The sequence below is a fragment of the Petaurus breviceps genome, unplaced genomic scaffold (assembly GCF_028583685.1).
Source record: "Petaurus breviceps papuanus isolate PSGF00001 unplaced genomic scaffold, PetGlider_PUasm1.0 90721, whole genome shotgun sequence".
NCBI lineage: Eukaryota > Metazoa > Chordata > Mammalia > Diprotodontia > Petauridae > Petaurus > Petaurus breviceps.
The window spans coordinates 6735473-6755612 of NW_027187322.1; the positions used below are offsets into that span (position 1 = coordinate 6735473).

Below are 20140 nucleotides of genomic sequence, written 5' to 3' on the forward strand. Positions count from 1 at the left end.
CCCCCATGGCATCATCCTTGATGCTTCCCCCTCTGTCATTCCCCTCCCCCATGGCATCATCCTTGATGCCTCACCCTCTGTTATTCCCCTCCCCCATGGAATCATCCTTGATGCCTCACTCTCTCTCTCATTCTCCTCCCCACTCCAGACCTGTCGATCTGACCTTCCTAACATCTCTCATGGATTCCTTTCCCTATCTCTTATATTAGACCTTCCCTCTGAGGTCCGCTTCCATTTATCTTGTTTGGACATCGTTGTTTGCAGGTTGTCTCCTTGACAGCAGATGCTTTCTTTTACCTTTGTATCTTCAACATTTAGCAGAGTGCCTGGCACACAGCAGAGGCTTAATAAATAGGTGTTCATTTGACTTGCCTTGGCCAAGGTCACAAAGTCAAGACAGTAAAAGTGAGATGGGAAGCAAGGTCGTCTTCCTCCAAATGCAGTGTTCTTTTCACTAGGTACTAACAAAGACAAGTTACTATTCCCCCAAAGCAGGAATGCCACCACCAGAAGGAACTCTGCACTGCTTTGGATAATAATGTCTTAAGCAAAAATCAGACGCCTTCAGGGGCACCTGTGGTGTTTCTGTCAGGTTTCTATCTGTCAATGGAAAGTAAGGGATTCAAAGAAGCAAGGCAGATCCCAAAAGATCCCAGCTGACTGAGAAGGATTTAGAAGATGGGATCTGAGAATACATTTCTGGACCTTAGTTTAAAATATCCGAATGATGGGCTTTATTGTCAGGGATCCAGGGATGGACTGCATCTCATAAGAGCCAGTGATAAGTAAGTGAGTGTGTATGTGTGATATACCTTCAATAGCTAAAACTGCACTAAGACTTTTGGGGCATGCTGTATATGTATATCTATGTACACATACACATATGTAGCATTTACATGTGTGTGCACACAATCCTTGGAGTTCTATGACTCTGATAAAAAATTCTTGAAAAGGGGGGGAGTGGAAAAGCTGCCCCTATCGATCCACCTGGTACCACAAAGAAGGCAGCTATGGTATAAAATGAAAACTTTCAGCAAAGAGAACCCACAACTCATGGAAGACAGTATTCAAAAAGAGAGTCAGCAACAAAATGCTCATCTTTATGCAGGTGCATTAATTTGATCTCACAAGCACCTCTGAGGCTTGGGCTGAGGCCCAACAGAACAGATAATAGGGGTATGTGAAGTAGATATGCCAATGTGGGAAAATGGGGGACCGTGAAAGGGGAAGCATGCTGGAGACCCAGTGAGGGAGGCCCACAGCAGGGCTTCCCCGCAGCCATGACGCATGGCAGATGTCTAGGACACAAGGAGAAGTCCCATGGGGCATCTAGAAAATAAATCAGAACTAGCATGGGAGGAGGCTCGTGCAGTGATGGGGAGGGTGGAGACGGGACCCCGGCTGTTTGCCCCCTGCTCTAATTCTCTTTCTGCCAAAGGCAGGGGAGGGAATCAGTTTGTAACTTGCCTTAATGACGAGATTGGCTTTCCAAAGAGAGAGGAAGCAAGGCAGGAAACTTCTGCCCTGCATGTGATGCTGGCCAAGGAGAAGCCTTGTCCACACCCTGTGTGTATTTGTTTGCTTGTGGTCTCCCCCAGCCGGTTGTGAGCTCCTCAAGGGCAGGGGATGTCTTTTGGCCCCCTCTGTATTCCCAGTGCTAGCACAGTTACTATAACATAGTAGGTGTTTAGTAAATCCTCATTAACTGACTTACTGACTAAAGAAGATCAGCAGGAACCAGGGGGCAAGGGACCCCTCCCCCAGGTTCACGGTCATCAGGGAGAGGAGGAAAGCTGAGTATAGTCAGATATAATCCTTGGATTTCCGAAGAACAGGGCTGGAGGATTTCAGAGAAAGAACAGCAAGGGGACAGTGGCTTCGTCTTTGACAGGGAAAGCTGGTAGACAGAGAAACCTTCAAGAATGAGATTCATAAAACAAGCAGAACTTATTCCACTGAGAAGTAAAAAAGGGGGCTGCCAACAGACACAAATGTGGCCACACAGGGAACTCTTTGACGAGCCAGGGGTTTAAAAAGGCACATAGAGAAGATAGAAACGGGGGGGAGGAACAGATGAGGGATCCAAAGTAGCAGCACAACATTGTAAACAGAGTGCCAGAAACAGGAAATGAGCGTGCGCCAAAGCTGGAGATGAAGGTTAGGGACACAGAGAGCTGTGGTGCCCTGGACAGAGTATCAGGCCTAGAGTCAGGAAGGCCTGAGTTCAAATTCAGCTTTGTGTGACCTGGGCAAGTCACCTCATTTCTATTTGCCTCAGATTCCTCATCTGCAATATGGGAATAATGATAGCACCTACCTTCCAGCGTGGCTGTGAGGACATAATGAGACAGTATTTGTGAAGAACTTAGCCCAGAGCTAGAATATGATAAATGCTATATAAATGCTAGCTCAGGCAGATGTGGTGACCAGGGACAGTGGTAACATGGGTGACCGACTCATCTTCCATCTTTCTTTTCTTTTCTTGGTCAAGGAGAATGAAAATCGGGTGGACAGGGTGATTACAGTTGCCCAAGATGGCTGATAATGTGGCAAGAGAACGCCTGGCTGTTCTTTAGGAGTTCGAGTCATACTGGGTAACCTAAAGCTTGAAAGATTTGATGATGTGACGGTGAAGGCACTGTGGGGGACTGAGCGGTCTTGCCAAATGGGGCAGGGTGTCACAGATTTGGAGAAGGGCAAATCTTGTTCTGGTCTGGAAGAAAAATCACGGAAGGTAAAGTCTTTGAACCTGACACCAGTGAGCTTAACTTCTTACTTCTATTCCTGGCAAAGTTGTGGCACAAATCATTACAGGAATAGACTAGGTCATGGGTTGGTTTAGGAATCAGTAATGATAGAAAGTGATTGAGAAAGGGTTGCTTGATGAGTAGAATGGGGGGATGCTGCAGGCATATCATGTTGAGATTTCTGGGAACTGTTGATCATGCTGGTTTGTTGACAAGATGGTGGGGAGAGGATAGCTCACTTCTGGTGGGCTCAGAACGTGGTGAATGGTTTGGCATCACCTTGGAAGAAGGTCTCTGGCATAATGCCCCAGGGATTGCTTTCTTTTTTCCTACCATTTTGTGTGGTGGCTATTGATGACAAGGATATCTTGGTCCAATCTGCAGATGACATAAGACTGAGATATATCTAACATATTCATTGACAAAGTTAGGATCCCCAAAGATCACAACAGGCTAAAGTGATGGGCCAAATTGAGTCAGGTTAGTTAGCAGGCATATATGTAAAGCTTTACACTCGGGATGAAAAAAAGCAACTGCTCAGAACCAGCCTGCAGCACAGGGTTCAGCTCTGGGGGTTGCATAGACAAGGTGAAGCATGTGTAGGAACAGGAATGGAGTGTGTGGTGAACAGCCCAGGGACAAAACTGGATGGACCCTGAGGACCTGTGACTCCTGTCCAAGGTTTTCTAGGAAATAGAACTCCTTATTAAAATCAAATGCAGGGGAGGGGGGGAGTTCAGAGTGATAGTCTTATTTCTGGTTCAGGGCGTGATAAAAAATTACTTTAGTTTAAGGCTGAGATGGAGAAAAACACCCAACAAACCAGTTCCAAAGCCACAAAGCTATGACCAGAGAGGTGCCATGACATCTGCCTGGGGCTGGCAGTCTCTGAGAGGGGTTGATCTTCCTGTCCCCATCAGCCCTTGCTCCTGGTGCCAGGAACACCAGTCTCTTCTTTGGGCCTCTAATAATGGTGATCTGGGCTTTAAGCTTCAAACCAGGCTGATCTTGCCAAGCCACTGCCATTTTCTTCCCCATGTCTTCTTCTGTGTGGTAGAGTGTGAAACCCAACCTTGAGAGTCCAAGATGACAGGAGGGCTGGGACAGCAAACATGTTAAAACCAGGTGAAAGGGCCACCCTAACCCTGTCTGCCTGAGTAGCTCATGTCCATACTTCCCCATTCACTTAACCAGTGCAGAGGCCAGTGGAGACACACGACCCACATGGACAGCAGCGGCTGCTTCCTATATATCGATCAGCAAAAGATAAACTTCATTAAAGCTGCCCAGACTCACCAGAGGCAGAGTTCTTTCAACAGCATCCCTCAAAAGGATATTAGAGGCAGCACCTGCTTTCATTCTTCAAAATGGGGATATATCCAATAGTAGAATGACTGGGAGTTACATGCACAAACATGTATACACACATAGCTTTCTCTGCCTCTCTCTGTCTCTGTCACTGTCTGTCCTGGTTCGTATTTTTGCATTGCCGGGATAACTACTCAGTGGCACCCCCTGAGAGCTAATTAGACAAAAGGACCTTTAGATTGCCGACCTGGCCACTTACCTTTGTCCACTAGTGAGAGGCCCAAAAATTCAAAACAAAACAATATTAGATAAAATCAAAGGACAAAAGGGCAAAACTCATTTTAAAAAATTCATTGTAAAGCTTCACCAACCACAAACACACACACACAAACACGCACACACAACACAGAGATGACGTCAACTACACACGAAAGAGAATAGCTTTAAGAGAGATGTCAGACTGGTGAGACATCATGTCTTCCCACACTGTTCAATTTCAAACCAGGCAGGGATGAAAGCACTTTCTAGAGAGAACACCGTCATGCGGGGTGGGGGCATGCACATCTGGGGTCGCCCCCGAAGAGAATGGGCCAGGGCCTCTGGGGGTGGGGTGAGCAGGACGGGTGGGCTCATTCCGGGGCCAGGGAGCTCAGGCAGTCCTGACATTTCCTTTCCATCTCTACTACTGCAGCATGCTGGTGAGACAACAAGGCTTTCTTACCAAGCTCTTCCAGCTCGGAGGTCATAGATTTAGACCTCAAGGTCAGGGCTGTGGTTGGCGCTCGCTTGGGAGGTGGAGGGGCTTCACAGAAGAGTAAACAAAAGCAGACACAGAAGCATGAATAGTTAGGTCTATTGCCCAAACCCAGGCCATTCACACTGGCTAACAGGGCCAGGTTTTTCCCAAACCATGGAAATAGCCTGGCACGGGTGACGATGGCCTTGCCCTGGCAGGGCTCTGCTGAGAACACAGACACAGAAAGCTGTTTCCAGAGGATGGGGATGGCTAGGTTTGAAACAGCATCTCGGTGGCCTTTTGGTGAGTCACATTGAGGGACATTTCCATGAGCTCTATTGGGTTATAATTATTAGTTGATCAGAGTGAGCTTGACAAATTAGTATGTTTATGAAGGCATGTGAAAGGACCTTCCAGGCGGAGCTTCTGTTTACTTCCATACATGTAAATCTGTGCACAGACACAGACTTTTGGGGAGAACCACACTGCCATCCGGCCCTTGGCCTGGCCCCTCTGTAAGTGCCAGGAGGGAAGGGCCCCTGGGGTGGGATAGAGACATAAGACTTATCAGTTAATCAGTCAACATCTGTTAAGTGCCTCCTGTGTTCCTAGCACTATGCCAACTATGCTGGTGCCCAAGGCTGGCGAGGAAAGGACTCCATCGTCTTTGAGGCCAGGAGCTTGCAGATGCCTTTCACCTGGATTTCTCCTGGTTATGGACTCTCTACCTAAGGGAGGCTCTACCCTTATATGTGTCTGCACAGCAGGGTAGGTAACAGCACCCTGGTCACCTGTTGGCAGGTCGCAGCTGCTACACGGGCTAGGCCATGTCAAGGCCTTAGGGAGATGGAGGTTAATAGGTGAATCCCAGCACACCAAGATAACAAGAGGCCATCCCCATATCAAAGCCTCACCAGGAAATATTCCTTTGCCAGTGGGTCTGTTCTGTGGGGACAGAGGAGCTGAGTAATCCTAAACATTTTCAGGAGAGCTCGGGTTTGGCAATGATCACAAGACTTTTGGTCCTGTGTCTAGAGCTGGAAAGGACCTCAGAGGCTACCCTTTCCAATTTATTCATTTTACAGCTAAGGAAGCTGAGGCTTTCCAGTCCTAACTTCCCACTTGGAGAACTGGAGGGACCCCTGAAAGACTGACCATGAGTCGTGATCTCCCTGCTTTTAATGGAGGAAGGAACTGAAGCTCAGAGAAGGGAAAGAGATTTGGCCAATGTCAGGGGCAGAACCAGGTGGGAAGCCAAGCCCTGCAATGCCGAATCCATGAATCTTCCCCTCACTCTCTGTGGCCTTGTAGGTTGACAGATTCAAGAGGAGAGGACCAAGGCACCTCTTGAGGCTTTGGCCAACAGGGTGGCCCCACCTCCCCAGCAGCTATAAGAGGCCACTTTGACCAAATCTCCCTGCTGTGGCAGGTGCTTATCCCTGGGTCCCCTTTATATTCGAGAGCTTCTGTGCACTAGAGGGATGGTCCTGGATGGGTGATTCCAAACAATGGGTGAAGTCTCGTGGCTTTGTCCAAGCCACAAGGCCAGTGGGATGCTTTCTTTCTTACTTCTCAACTTGGAATCAAGATAAGGGGGAAGGGCTACAAGAGAATTCTTGTTAGGGAAAGAGAAAAAGCATCTCCTACGCTCTTTTTATAAATGTCTTAACACATTGAGCATGAATGTTTCATTTACAAAAGCAGTTCCTAAAAATGGGGGAATGGTTCTCAGATGGAGTCATGAGCATGAATGGGATCCTCTGGTCTCCTAGCCCCCCCCCCCCCCAGCCCCATCTGGCTTGACCAGACAAGGGTGTGACTGGTCCTACCAGCTGGGAAGAGAACACATACCTTTCTTCCTGGCTGTATCATCGGGATCGAGGTTTCTGGTTACTGTGACAACCTTGAGGACAAGGTGATTCCCTCCTTGGCGGATCATGTTCACCACCTGTCTGTGACCAACTTTCACAACATTCTCATTGTTGACCTGTAGGGAGAAAACAAAGAAAGCTCTGACAGAGAAACTGATGGGCGGTTATGGGGCAGAAATCCATTCCTGGGTTAGAAAACCCCCTTTTTCCTAAATGAGGCAATCCTTGGGGGCTTTGGTACAATAGAGTGTGAGCCCACCAAGGTTTGGAATGTATGGGTTGTGGCGATCGATGCTAAAAATGACCAATCCTGGCCCTAGCAAACAGATGCCAACACACGCCTCCTACCTCTTAGGTGGGGGATGGCGGGGGCAGAATGCTGCATGTGTTGTCAGTTTTGTGTAACTGTTGGCCCTTGTTTCAAGGTAATATATTGGGAAGTGATCGTGATGTAAAAGACAAAAAACACCAATAAGCTTTTTTTTCTAAAAGGAAGTTAGCCATCCTTCCCTAGGAAGCTGGGTTTACGGATGGTAGAACATGATTGCAATCATTGAAAGCTGTGTTTCTGGCGGGCATGAAATAAGAGGGAGAGGCCGGATGGTCCCTGGTCCATTCATGCTCCCAGAAGGCCTCGTCATTCTGTTCTCCATCAAGCCCTTGCCAGCTCCCAAGAGGGCAGAGGATGGATTTCATGTAAACTATTCCCCTCCCATGTTTACTCATCCAGACTTGGGAAGTGATTTTATGGCCCCCAGTTATGCATAAACAGCCCCACAGGACCGACTGGGCCTTTCATGGCCCTATTGCTGCTTTCTATTTTCACAGTTATGGAGAAACACGACACCTTAATCGGTTTGTGTGGTCTGGAAAGACACATTGGGGCATCTCCTGGTTCCCTTCCCCCCATTCTCCTCTCTGCTCCCCCCAGAGCTCCCTCCTGAGAAGCAATTTCTTACAGGTTTCTAGAACAATGGGCACTCTGTGATTCTTGCTCCCTTCCCACTTGGGTGAAAGGCCTGGAGCTTTGCCAATCTCCCCTGGGGCATTTGGGGGCCTGACAATGACTTCTCACACCCAGTCAGGGCATTGGAGCCTGGCAATGACCGGTCACACCCTTCTGGAGTTCAGTTTCAAATGAGACTATTCACAGCTCTTTGGCAACCTTGCTCTTATCAGAGGCTTGAAGAAGGACCTCTAGACTCAGCAGATCTGTGTCTCTGCTCCCTCTTCATGGAAACAAGAAACTTATAACCTCCATCAACAGAAGATATATGCAAAGTAATATAGAGGAGGGGAGTCAAAGAAGGCTGAGTGGAAGAAGAGTCCCTTGAGCTAAGCCTTGAATGCTGCCAGGAATTCTGAGGGATGGAAGTAAAGAAGAGGGCATTCCAAGCGCTAGGGACTGCCCGGGCAAAGGAAAGGGGGCAGGAAATGGAATGCAGTGCCTGGAGAATGTTACAACCCCCCCCCCTTCTTCTCCCTTTCTGATGCCCCTTAGTGCTGGTGTCACTCCCCTAGTGATCACTCCGGCTCTTCATGTCTGTCTTAGTTTCGTCAATGATGCTCCGCGTGCCGTCTCCCCATCACACTGCGAGCTCCACAAGAGCACAAATTGTCTTTCACTTTTGGATCCCCAAGGCCTAGCACAGTGCCTGGCATGCAATAGGGGCTTAATAACCAACCGCTTGTTGACTGACTGTCTGATGTATTTGGCCACTAGTTCTGCCTCCATCCCCGCCTGCAATACAATCATTTGGGGAAGCACCTCCTGTGGAGAAGGGGCCAGGTAATCCCCAGCACCTGCCAGCCAATTACCACATACCCAGGAGGCCAGGCAGCAAAGCTGAAGTAGCCAGGCTCCCTGGGAGAGAAGAGAGAGGAGAGAGCGCCGGCGTGTCAGGCGTCCCTCAGCCTCAGCCAGGCGCCCTGAGGGGGAGAGAGAGGAGCCAGCGCTGGCACGTCAGGCGTCCCTCAGCCTCAGCCAGTTGCCCTGGGAGAGAGAAGGGGGAGTGAGAGCCCCTCAGCCTCAGCCAGGCGTCCTGGGAGAGAGTCAAATCAAGCGTCTGAGTGGTTTGGGGACTCTCGTTCGGTTTCACAAGGTCGGCTATTCTCCTTCCAGGATCTGAGGGCCAGCATCTCTTCAAATGGTCCTGCCTAGCATCTTCTGTGACCCTCCTTATCCTCACCTTCCTGACAGTGAGAAGACAGAGGACTGCCAAACATAACCTTGGCCTCATCTCCATGGGTTGTCTCATTCCAATTTCTATTACCGAGGACCCCAAAGCCCTGATTGTCAGCCTGGAGGGCAGGAATCAAGTTCTTTCCTGCACTTAATAGAACTGGTTGCCCGACTATCAGGAGTAGAATGGAAATAAGCCTTGGCAGATGGTAGCTAATATTGAAAAATTACTCTGGAGTGGAATTAGTAAATAATTTTGTAATTGGTCACAGGAATCCAGGAGGAGGCTTCCCTAAGAATCTTTAGACAAAAGAAATGAACTTACCAGGTCACCTGACTGAGGTATAATTTTAATCAGAGGAGCCTTTGGGCATTTAATTTGCCTTTTGGTTTCTGGCAATCTGAATCATATTGTATCTGAGCATTTAATCTGGAATGCTTGTCACCAATGTAGGTATGGAGGGTGCTGGATGTTATAGGCTGCAGACCTTGGGTCAGTCTAGAAGCAGCATCTGTCCTCAGCCTCATTCTTCTAAGGAGAACTCACTGGGCACCCACTGTGTGCCCAGCACCCACCTGGCCCTGAGTGTCAGGGCACTGCAGCGGACTGAGTGCTGACCTCAGCTTCACAGGACAAGGGTTAACATGCTCTCTCTGCCACTAATGCCCTCTGTGGTCCGGGGAAAGTCACTTCAAGATTGTGGACTTCAGGTTTCTCATCTTTAAGAAGATGAATGAATAAAGAAGATGAGATGTCCTCAGCAGTCCCTTTCAAGTCTGAATCGGAGACCCTGAAATCACCAGCTGCCTCCCGGGGGCTCAGCTGTTTGCATTCTCCCTTCCTAGGAGAGTGGGAGGCAGCTGTGGAAATTCCCCAGGATTGCTCCCTTTCTAGGACAACAGACTCTCAGAGCAGCAATGGCCCTCCAAGGAGATCTCTCCCAATCCACTCCGGAACAGACACCCCAACAAGCCCCAGATTTAGCCCAAAGACCTCCTGAGGAGGCCCTGCCCACTCTGGGGGGAGTCTACATGGCTGCTAGCTTTCACACATCACTCCTAGTTCAGTCCAGGGGGCCAAGGTGAGCAAGCCTCTTTCCTCTTCCCTGTGGCAGCCTTTCCAATGCTTGGAAACCCCTAACATTGCCTGGTGGGAGCCTAAGCAACACAGGCTGATCTGGTTGCATTGATGTCTACTCCGAGCTTTCTTTTCCACTTCTTTCATTTGTAAAATGGGAAATAATCCCAATTATGGGCTGCAATGGATGATAACTTCTAAGTCATAAAGTGGTTGTTATGAGGGTCAAATGATGTTATATAGATATAAAGTGTTTTGCAAACCTCACAGACAGTAAAAATAGAGGCTATTAGTAATATGGGATTCTATAACCATTAAATTTTATATTCTCTGGTTTCAATTAAAAATAGACAATTTAGATTGCTTTGCTATATTTCTCTCTCAAAATAAAAACCACTAAAGTTAGGTGACCTTTGGTTTTCACTTGTGCAAAGCTCTCGATGTTTTTTGTGACCATCCATGAAAGAAACTTCTGGAATCCTGCATAACTTCTACATAGTTATAGGGACTGCATCTGTGATTTCATTGGTATAGGGAACTTGATTGAAAAAAACAAAGTTCCCTCTGCCAATGGAGGCTGCCATTTTCTCTGTAACTTCTAGTATAAGAGAATTATCAAAGGCATGAGAAGACTGAGTGACCTCCTCAGAGTCACACAGCCAACATGTGTCAGAAGTAAGACTTGAACTCAGGTCTTCCTTATTTCAAAACTTGTTCTCTGTCCTCTACATTGGGCTGCTTTCCAACCCTTGAATGAATGCCTACTATTTGACAGAAATTGTGTGGGGCACTGAGACTACAAAGACACTAAATGAACAGTCTCTGCTCTCAGAGAATGTACATTGTATTTGGAGATGGGGCAGAGACACTGTTACTTTTCTTTTAAGAAATATTAGTACTTTAAACACCCCCTCCCATTAAATCTACTCAAATCAACCCTCCCCTTCCCTCAGGAGGCACCACATGCCAGAGAGAAGATATCACTAATCAGAGGCACTCAGTGTTTACTCTCCAAAGTGATCAGTGCGGTTTGCAATGGGCCATCTGCTGGCACTGTGATGGGCAATAAAGGAGGGGGCATCTGGAGCTAGGATCCGTTCTGAGTCTAGGACAGCTCCATTTTTCAATCTCTGAATTTTCAGTCTAATCCACAAGCTCCAATGGGTCTGTTAAAAAGCTGTAGACAAGAGAACTTGAAACCAGTTCTCTCTGGATAAGCATTACAAAATGCTATAGAGAGCGGTGCAGCTGATTAAGATTCTTGACAAAAGGGGGCAGCCAGGTGGCTCAGCAAGTAAGAGCACCGGCTCCCAGTGTTGGGATGACCTGGGTATCAAATCCGGGCTCAGACACTTAGCACCCACCCAGAAACACCTGGCCGTGTACCTTGAGCAAGTTACTTAACCCCGATTGCTTAAAAAAAGATTCTTTACAAAGTGAAAAAAAGCCAAGGTCCTTATGGTCTTCCTCTCACTCCAGCCCTCTGATGGCTTCCCTTCCCTTCCTGCCTCCTCAGCCAAGATGGCATCCCCTCACTCTGTTCATCTAGAAATGGGGATGCTGATATCTGAATTGCCCACCTGGCCTGTGGCATAGTGAGTATAGGAAAGAATTTTGGACTTGGTGTCCAAGGGCCAGGGCTCAGATCCAGGCTCTGATATCTGTGTGGTTGGGGGCAGCTCACTTCATTTCTTTGGCCTTCGTTTTCTCCTCTCTAAGATGACAGAATCGGACTTGATGCCTTCCAAGGCCATGGCAACTCTGACTTTAGGATGCTGGGCACACAACCCTGGAGTTAATACAATGGGAGTTATTGCAATTAGCATCACTGCTGAACTGGAAAGGCAGGAGTAAAGACAGGCAATGAGGTGCACACTGATACGCAGAATACAGAGCAGGGCGCGGGAAGCACAACAAAAGAATACCAAGTGCCAAAAGAGAGCTAAAGGGCGCGGGGAAGAATCCTGGAGGGAAGCCTTGAAGGCCAAATGGAAGGAGGTAGGAGGCATTGCATGGAACGACCTCTGTGGTCCCTCCAAGGTGACTCCAAGCCTGGCATAGTTTAAAAAAGCAATGGGCTTCAAGTCAAAAAGATTTGGGTTCAAATCCTGCCTTTGATGCTTTGTAGCTGTTGTGACCATGAGCAGATCACTTCCCTTCTACAAGCCTCTCTAGCAAGTCACATGATCAATTCTAGATGTGGTGTGATCTGAAACAGTGGGAGGATTTCTTTTCCAGGCTTGTCCATACCTGTCCTTGCTATATTGACATATGCTCACTCATCTGATTGAGTTTGCATCAATTAAAAGCTGGAAGGGGCCTCCAGCGTCACCTGGGCCAACCTTTGCATTTAACAGAGGAGGAAATGGGTCTAGAGAGGCCTAGTGACTTATCTAATGCTGTACAAGTAATAAGGGGCAGAGCTGAGATTTGAACTTATATCCTTAGGCTCCAATGCTGCCTCATGTCAAATTTTTCTTTTTTTTTTTTTGGAGGCAGGAAGGTAGGGCAATTGGGGTTAAATGACTTGCCCAAGGTAACATGGCTAGTTTGTGTGTGTGTGTGTGTGTGTGTGTGTGTGTGTGTGTGTGTTAAGTGTCTGAGGCTGGATTTGAACCCAGGTCCTTCCAACTCCAGGGCTGGTACTCTACTCACTGTACCATCTAGCCGCCCCATGTCAAGTTATTCTAAGAGGGAAGGAGAAAAGTAGGGGAGGGAATAAGTACTTACATGATACCTACTATGTGCCAGGCTCTGTGCTAAGCCCTCAACCCATATTATGTCATTTGATCCTTAAAGCAGGTCTAGGAGCTAAGTGCTATTGTTATCTTCATTTTACAGCCAAGGAAACCCAGGGAGACAGAGGTTAAGTGACTTGTCCAGGGTCCTGCAGCTAAGGCCAGATTCAAACTCAGGTCCTCCTGACTCTGGGCCCGGTGCTCTGTTCAACCGCCTCTCACAGGTAGGCAGCAGCAGTAACATTGTCCCCACTTTAAACATGGAGACATTGAGGTTCCTAGTGGCTGAGAGGCTTGCCCAAGGGGACTCCTGGAGCAAGTTCTAGGTCATCTGCCAGAATCAGTGTTGTTTCCATTGTACCATTCCCTCTGATCCTCACAGCCTGTGCTGCCATGGCCCCTGGGATCTCCTGATGTGTGTGGCAGCCCCGGCTTCCAGTTTGGGGAAGGTAGTGGTCGAGCCCTGCTGCACTTCAGCCACATCCTGATGGCTTGCCTCAGTGGCTTCTTGTCGGTCCAGGGCTCTCTCACAATTCATGGTATAAGATGCCCCTCCCTCATTCCATCAGGTGGACCTTTTAATAGGAAGCTATTTCTTGCTTGAAAGGTTCTTGGCTGAAAGGTCAAGTGATCTGGAGATATCGATCCCCCTCTTCTCCTTCCCTCTGCCCCCCTCCCACTTTGGTGGTTGTACATTCTCCCCAGGGGCTTCTCATGTGCTGTTCATGTCAAGCATGGGCTGGTGGTAGGACTGATGTAAACCACTGAACACTCTCCATATTTCCTCTGGGCAGAAGCCTTGGCGAATGGTGACCAGGGAAAGCAAATCTGGATGAAAATTGCATCTTCTAAGAGTCTGGCTGACTCACAAATTCTCTGCCTGAAGCCTCTCTCTGCTCTCATTGCTCTCGCAAACCTCTGTTGTGCTCATCTTTTTAAAACACTACTATCCTCGTAGCACTCATGTCCCTGGAAAAGAAATTTCCCATGGCTCCCTATTACCAGCCACAGGAAGTCCAAACCTCGGTGCCTGGTTTTCAAAGACCAAGCTGTGACATGTCTGTCCAGCTGCCTGTCTCACTACTCCCTAGCATCCCTTAGAGTAACTAGAGTTCCAGGTCTTATCCTCCAGGGAATGGAAACCAGAGACAGCTTGAGCTGGTCCATGGGCTTCTATATTAGGGAGGGCCCTTAGAGATCATTGGGTTGAAGCTTCTCTCTCTCTCTCTCTCTCTCTCTCTCTGTCTCTGTCTCTGTCTCTGTCTCTCTCTCTCTCTGTCTCTCTCTCTGTCTCTGTCTCTGTCTCTCTCTCTGTCTCTGTCTCTGTCTCTCTCTCTGTCTCTCTCTGTCTCTCTGTCTCTCTCTCTGTCTCTCTCTCTCTCTCTCTCTGTCCCTCCCTCTCTCCTTCTCTCTCTCTCTCCTTTCCTCCCTCCCTCTCTCTCTGTGTCTCTCTCTTTTTAAATCTTGAACTTAACAAACATATTACGATATACAAAGAAGAAGAGAACAAAGACGGCTGTTTTAGAGACCATGAGAAGCTTTTCTATACAGCTTCATTTTTCTAACCTTATTTTCTAACCAAGGTGCCATGGTGGACAGAGTGTGGAGGACCTGAGTTCAAATCCCACTTTCAACACTTACTAGATGTAGGACCTTGAGCTTCTACTATAAAGGGGGATAGCAGTGCCTTATGAAGTTTCTCTAAGGCTCCATGTGAAATGACATCTGCTATTTTATAGAGACGGGACCAGGCAGCCTCACAAGTCCCTTCTGGCTCTTGTGTGAATCTGGGCTTGCCTCACCTGAAGTTCACTCTTCTCCCCTTTCCCCTCAGCCTCTTCAAATCCTCCTTTGAGTCCCAGCTCCAGACTCCACTGTTCCAGAATGCCTTCCCTCATCACTCCTGCCCACTTCAACTGGTTCCATTTTTGATCTTCAATAGTCATGATGATCATAGGATCTTGAGGTGGAAAGGACTGCAGAGGCATCTACTCCAATCTCCTCATGTCACAGAAAAGGAACCTGAGGCCTAGAAAGGCAATAGGACTTTCCCAAGGTCACCTAGCTAATAATCAGAACAGAGATTCAGGCCCAGATGCTTTGAGTCCACGTGCAGAGCACACTTTGCCTCCTAATTCTGTGGGGTTCTGAACATGCTTCCACATGTTGGTTTTCTCTCTGTTTTCTTCATACTTTGAAGGTGTGGGGGCATTTATTAGATCTTAATGCCCCCAATGCCTGTCTGGGTATGGAGTATCACAAATATATCCCAGGCTCTAGAGCTGGAGGCACCTCCGAGGTCCTTGCCCCCCCCCCCTCGCTGATGAAGAGCTCCCTGGGGGTGGGCGCCATTTTGTCCACAAGACAGTGGTCTGCTTAATAAATGTTGGTTGGATTGAATGGAACAGGGAACATGTGGAGGCCCTGAAGGCAATAGGCATCCCTACCTAAGAAGCTAGGTCAAAAAAGGGGGGGAGAGGGCAAGGAACAAGCATTTATTAAGCACCTACTATGTTCCAGGCACCATTTTATGGATATTACCTTATTTGATCCCCACAACAACTATAAATGACACTTGGGGAAATTTTAAGGTTTGAAAAGATCCAGAAACTCATGATTTCTTTTGAGTCTCACAGCAATCAAATCAATACATCAGCAAGCATGTATTAAGCCCCAGCCATGATCTAGATGTTAACATACAAAGACCAAGGTGAACAGTGCCCTACCCTCAGGGGGTTGTATTCTAATGCAGAGACAACAGATATATAGAAAATCTAGACAAAAGGGCTCCAAGGCAGTTTGGAGTAGGAAGCATGAGGAGGGTGGGATGGGGAAGACCTTTGGCCAGAAAATGGCACTGGAGTGGAATTTTGAAGGGGTTCCAAGAGGCTTAGGGGAGGCACTGGTGAGGTGGAGAGGCATCAAGCTGGGGGTTGGAGGGTCATGTGTGGTTGTAGACCATGTAGAGGGCAAAAGTGTAAGAAGAAAGGGGAGGAGGCCGCGCTGCGAAGGGCTTGATGCGACAGAGAGCGGAGCTCAGATGCTACTCTAGGAAAGGCTTGGACGCGGGAAACCAGCGGAGCTTGCTGAGTGGGGGGTGGCATAGTCAGGTGTGCTTCGCCCCCAAATCCTCCCAACAGCCAATGGCAGGATGGATTGGAATGGGAGAGGCTTAGGGCAAGTAGACCAATCAGGAGACTCTTAGAACAGCAGTCCAGGTAAGAGGCAATGCAAGCGCTAGAGAAGAGATGGGGAGTGGGGAGAAGGGGGCAACTAGGAGAGGTGAAGGCAGAAATGACAGGGTTTGGTGACAGACTGGATATGTGGGGGAGTGAGAGGAAGGGGTCCGAGGAAGCCTCTAGGCTGTAAAATCTCCCAAGTGCCTGGGAGGCTAGTAATCTTCACAGCAAGAGGGAAATTCAGAGAGTTTGGGAGGAAAGATCTCAAGTTCCATTTTGGATTTTGTGATTTTCAGATGGCTTCAGGACATCATCTATGAGGGCCAAACCATCTATGAGGTAGTTTGAGGTACAGTTATCTGCATTTTACAGATGAGGAAAAACTCAGAGAGAAGTCACTTGTTCTGAGTTGCAAATGGGCTGGAGGCAAGATTAGAACCCAGGTCTCCCCAGACTCCCCAGGCCAGTCCTTCCCTCCGCCATATTGTTTCTCTCGCAGCCAGCGAGGTGTAGATAGCAGGAGCTACCTAGACCAAGAAAGAAATTCTGGCTGGATCCAAAGAGCCCCGAGCTGCTGTGGGCGGGTCTACAGGAGACCATGGAAAGCAGAGCTCCTTTCTCAGACTACAAAATCAAGGAGCTCAGTCAATTCTTGCCTCCTGTGCGGGGCAGCAAGGCTGCTTTCAGTCTGTTTGCCTTGCTAAGGGATTGAGGAAGACTAAAGCCATTTGAAGCTTTACTCAGGAAGCATTTGAAGTGCGGGCACCATCTTTTTCTTTTTGTGAAGCCTCTCTGGGATCCTGTTTGTGACATTGCCCCTCCCTGAGTCTAAGCCATTCATTTCAGCCCCCTCATCCTCTGGCTTAACTCCAACCCAGGACACTCCCATCTCACTCTGAGCCACTGGAAGGTGTATCTCCAGCAGCAGCATCTGGGAACTCTTTGAAGTCTCAGTGGGACCCCAAGTCCTGAGAAAGCTCTGATCAGAAACCCCTTCTCTCTAGTCCTGTTCTAAGCCTACAGGACACACTTGGAGGCTGTAACTTTAATGGGGATCTTGGGGTGCTGAGGCTCCAGCATGGTAAGTCCTTGAGGAAAAGAGGGCTAAGGAAGAGAGGGGTTGGCAGGGCCAATAGTGAGAAGACTCAACACAGGGGCCACCATATAGGGCATCAGAGGCCACAGGAGATAAGAGGGGAAACAGAGGAGAAGGACACAGCTGAGTGCAGGGAAAGGCCTTGACATTGATTATGAAGCCTGGATCCACCACTTACTTACCCTAGCCAAGTCATTGCCCCTCTGTGGGCCTCAGTTCCCTTATCTGTTGAAGAAGAGTGTTGGCTCATATGACCTCAAAACTCCCTTCCAGTTCTGTGGGTCTTATCCCCTTGGCCCCAGGCCAATCCAGTGGGGCACTCAGAGCCCAGCACTCAGAATGTTTGCTGGCTGACAGCTGGATGGCCAGTGGACAAAGCAAGGTTCCCACTTGGTGGGCAGTTTCCTTGGTGCTTCCTGCTAAGGTAAGAAATTGCCTCCAGATGTGGATCCCTGGGTCACAGAATTCAGAGCCAGGAGTGACCAGAAATCGCATGTCCAACCCTTTCATTTTAACCAAACTGGAAACTGAGACCCACAGAAGGGCAGTGACTTGCCCAGAGTCACACAAGTGAGTGAGCAGTGGGAAATCCAGGTCCTCTGATTCTGAATCCAGCTCTCTCTTGTACGGCTCAGCTAATCCCTTAGCTCAGGTGCCCTGGCCGGAAGCTGGTGAATGAATATGGCCACTTCTGAGGGACTGGGGGACATTTCAATGCAATTTCATTTGTGGAACTCAAGGCATTCATGAAGCATCTATCCTGTGTCAGGCATGATGGGATGGCCTGGGGATGTGATGTAGAGGAAGAACCAGGACCTCATCACCTCCGGGGACATATGAAAAAGTGCAAGAGTTAATATCAACCAATAAGCACAGTACAGGGGAGAACGTCAGCCCCAGACAGGAATGCTGGGGGCCAAGCCTTGCCTACGATACACCCTGAGCCGTTAAACTCTCAGGGTTGGACCTGCACTGGCAGAGGGCATGTCCTCACTGGCATTCTCTCACCTCACTTTTCTTCATACCAAGTATTTCATTTCCTGAGGGAGAAAGTGTAAATACTGTGGGTGGGGAGGGAGATGAGGAGAGGCCTCATGCAGAAGATGGGCCTCAGGCATTGGGGAGGAAGGGAGGAGTTTTCAGGTGTATTGAGGAGGGAGGTCACTCCAGGCCTGGGGGATGGCCTGGGCAAATGTGGAGAGGCAGCTGGCAGGGCTCCCGGCAGTCAAGGGTAGCAGATCCTGCTGTGGCTGCTTGGCCCCAGAATCACTAATTCAATCAGCGTCCACTTATACACCGGGTGCCATGCTCTGCCCTGAGGACAGGAAGACAAATACCCCAGGCCTTTGCCTAGTGGAGCTGGGACCCTGCCTGTCCTCAGTCACCGATGGTGATCCCTGTTTGGCGGCCGTTCTCTGTGCCTACTCAACTTTCCCCCAGAGGCCCCTGGGATTCTCAGTGCTTTGCCGCTCTTGACCTGAACTGCTTCTAGATTGATGTCTTGGGGCTGCCAGAGCAGTCCAGGCCTGCTGAGATAGCCCCGGGATCTGGGGAGGAAGGGCCCCTTCCTGCCCACATTTTATTCTCAGATCAAGTGAGATTTCCAACTGTCAGGTTTATGGTCTGTGAAATGGGCTGCGAAACACTGGCTGTCAGACCCATGATCCTCTTAGGAAGGGACAAACCGAGTCTTGCCAGCAGCCCAGCCCCCTCAAGATGAAATGCATTTGCCTCTTTGTAAGGGCTGGGGGATGGAAAACCCTCTGCTTGTAGACATAGTCCTGCTCCAACAGGCAGTCATGCCCCTCCTCCTACCTGGCACCACTTCCTCCTGCCTGGCACCCCTTCCTCCTACCTGGTACCTCCTCCTACCTAGTGCCCTCTCCTCCTACTCAGTGCCCCCTCCTCCTACCCTGTGCCCCCTCCTTCTACCCAGTGCCCCCTCCTCCCACCCTGTGCTCCCTCTTCCCACCCTGTGCCCCCTCCTCCTACCTGGTACCTTCTCCTACCCAGTGCCCCCTCAGCTACCTGGCACCCCCTCCTCCTACCCAGTGCCCCCTCCTCCTACCCTGTGCCCCCTCCTCATACTTGGTTTCCCCTCTCTCCTATCCTGACCCTTTTTGGAATCTTCTAAACAGAGAGCACTCCAGGCTAGGCACATCCACTTTCCCACCTAAATTTGAGCCTCCTGCTGTGGCATCAGGGGCAGGGAAGCCCATTTCATGAGTCTCAACCTTCCTTCCCCCCATCCCCCACTTTCATACCTGATATTCTAATGCTTCTGAACAAGCCAGGAGTATGGAATAGATTTGGACCTCAAAGCCCCAGGGAGAGTTTGTGATAAATGTGTGCCAAGTTCTGGGAGGAGCTTATCTCCAAACCATCAAAGACCCATCTTTGGTCCAAGCCTAAAGCCTTGGAGCCTGAGTCTCCCTGACAGTCTCCCTGGCTATATTCCATCCCCAGCCCCGCTGATCCAGTATGGAGGTGGGTCCTACCCTGGTCTTGTTTCCATGGCATCCCTGTCTCCCCCTCTACATTCCCTCCATGGTTGCTGGTTAAGGGGCTTGGAGTAAGGAAGGCTTGAATTCAAATCCTGCTGGATGATCCTGGGTAAGTCACTTAACCTATCTCTCTATCAGTTTCTTCATCTATAAAATGGATATTCTAACAGCACCCACCTCACAGGCTTGTTTTGAGATGACAAATGAAAAGGGCTTTGCAAACCTAAAAGGGCTGTATAAGTGCTAGCTAGGAATCCCTTAGACACACACATCAAAATCCTATTGCATCCAGTATTTCTGGTCTCTCTCTCTCTCTCTCTCTCTCTCTCTCTCTCTCTCTCTCTCTCTGTCTCTCTCTCTCCTGCAAAGCCCCCTTTTGTCCACTACAGACCTCAGTATCATGCAAACCAGATGGGGAGGGTCCTAAAGGAGACCAAGCTTCATTCTCCATCCCTCAGTCACATGTCCCTAAGTCTTTGTGGGAAGGATGAGGAAGAGAAGGAACAGTTACTCCCATTCCTGGCCCAGCCCAGGAAGATGCAGGAAACCATGGGGAACCTGAGACCCCGTGGAGAGTTTTGTGATTTGTGTCTCTAGTGTCTGAAAAGGAAACTGGTGTATTTAGCCACATGGGAAGGGAGGGCAGATTCATGGAAGCATAGAGGGCTGAGGGGCTTATGGGCTTGAGTGCAAATCCTGAG

The 20140-nt window shown here is 49.0% G+C and overlaps 1 protein-coding gene across 2 annotated transcripts in view; it reads right to left on the bottom strand.

Moving 5' to 3' along the window:
- Positions 1 to 20140, bottom strand: part of SHANK2 (SH3 and multiple ankyrin repeat domains 2) — a 698541-nt gene that overhangs the window by 45252 nt on the left and 633149 nt on the right. For both annotated transcript variants that reach the window (XM_069066555.1, XM_069066556.1), the window contains 2 exons: positions 6643 to 6778; positions 4777 to 4857 (listed from right to left, as the gene is read on the bottom strand). In XM_069066555.1, coding sequence (XP_068922656.1) covers positions 4777 to 4857; positions 6643 to 6778 — 217 coding nt within the window. The remainder of the gene's footprint in view (positions 1 to 4776; positions 4858 to 6642; positions 6779 to 20140) is intronic.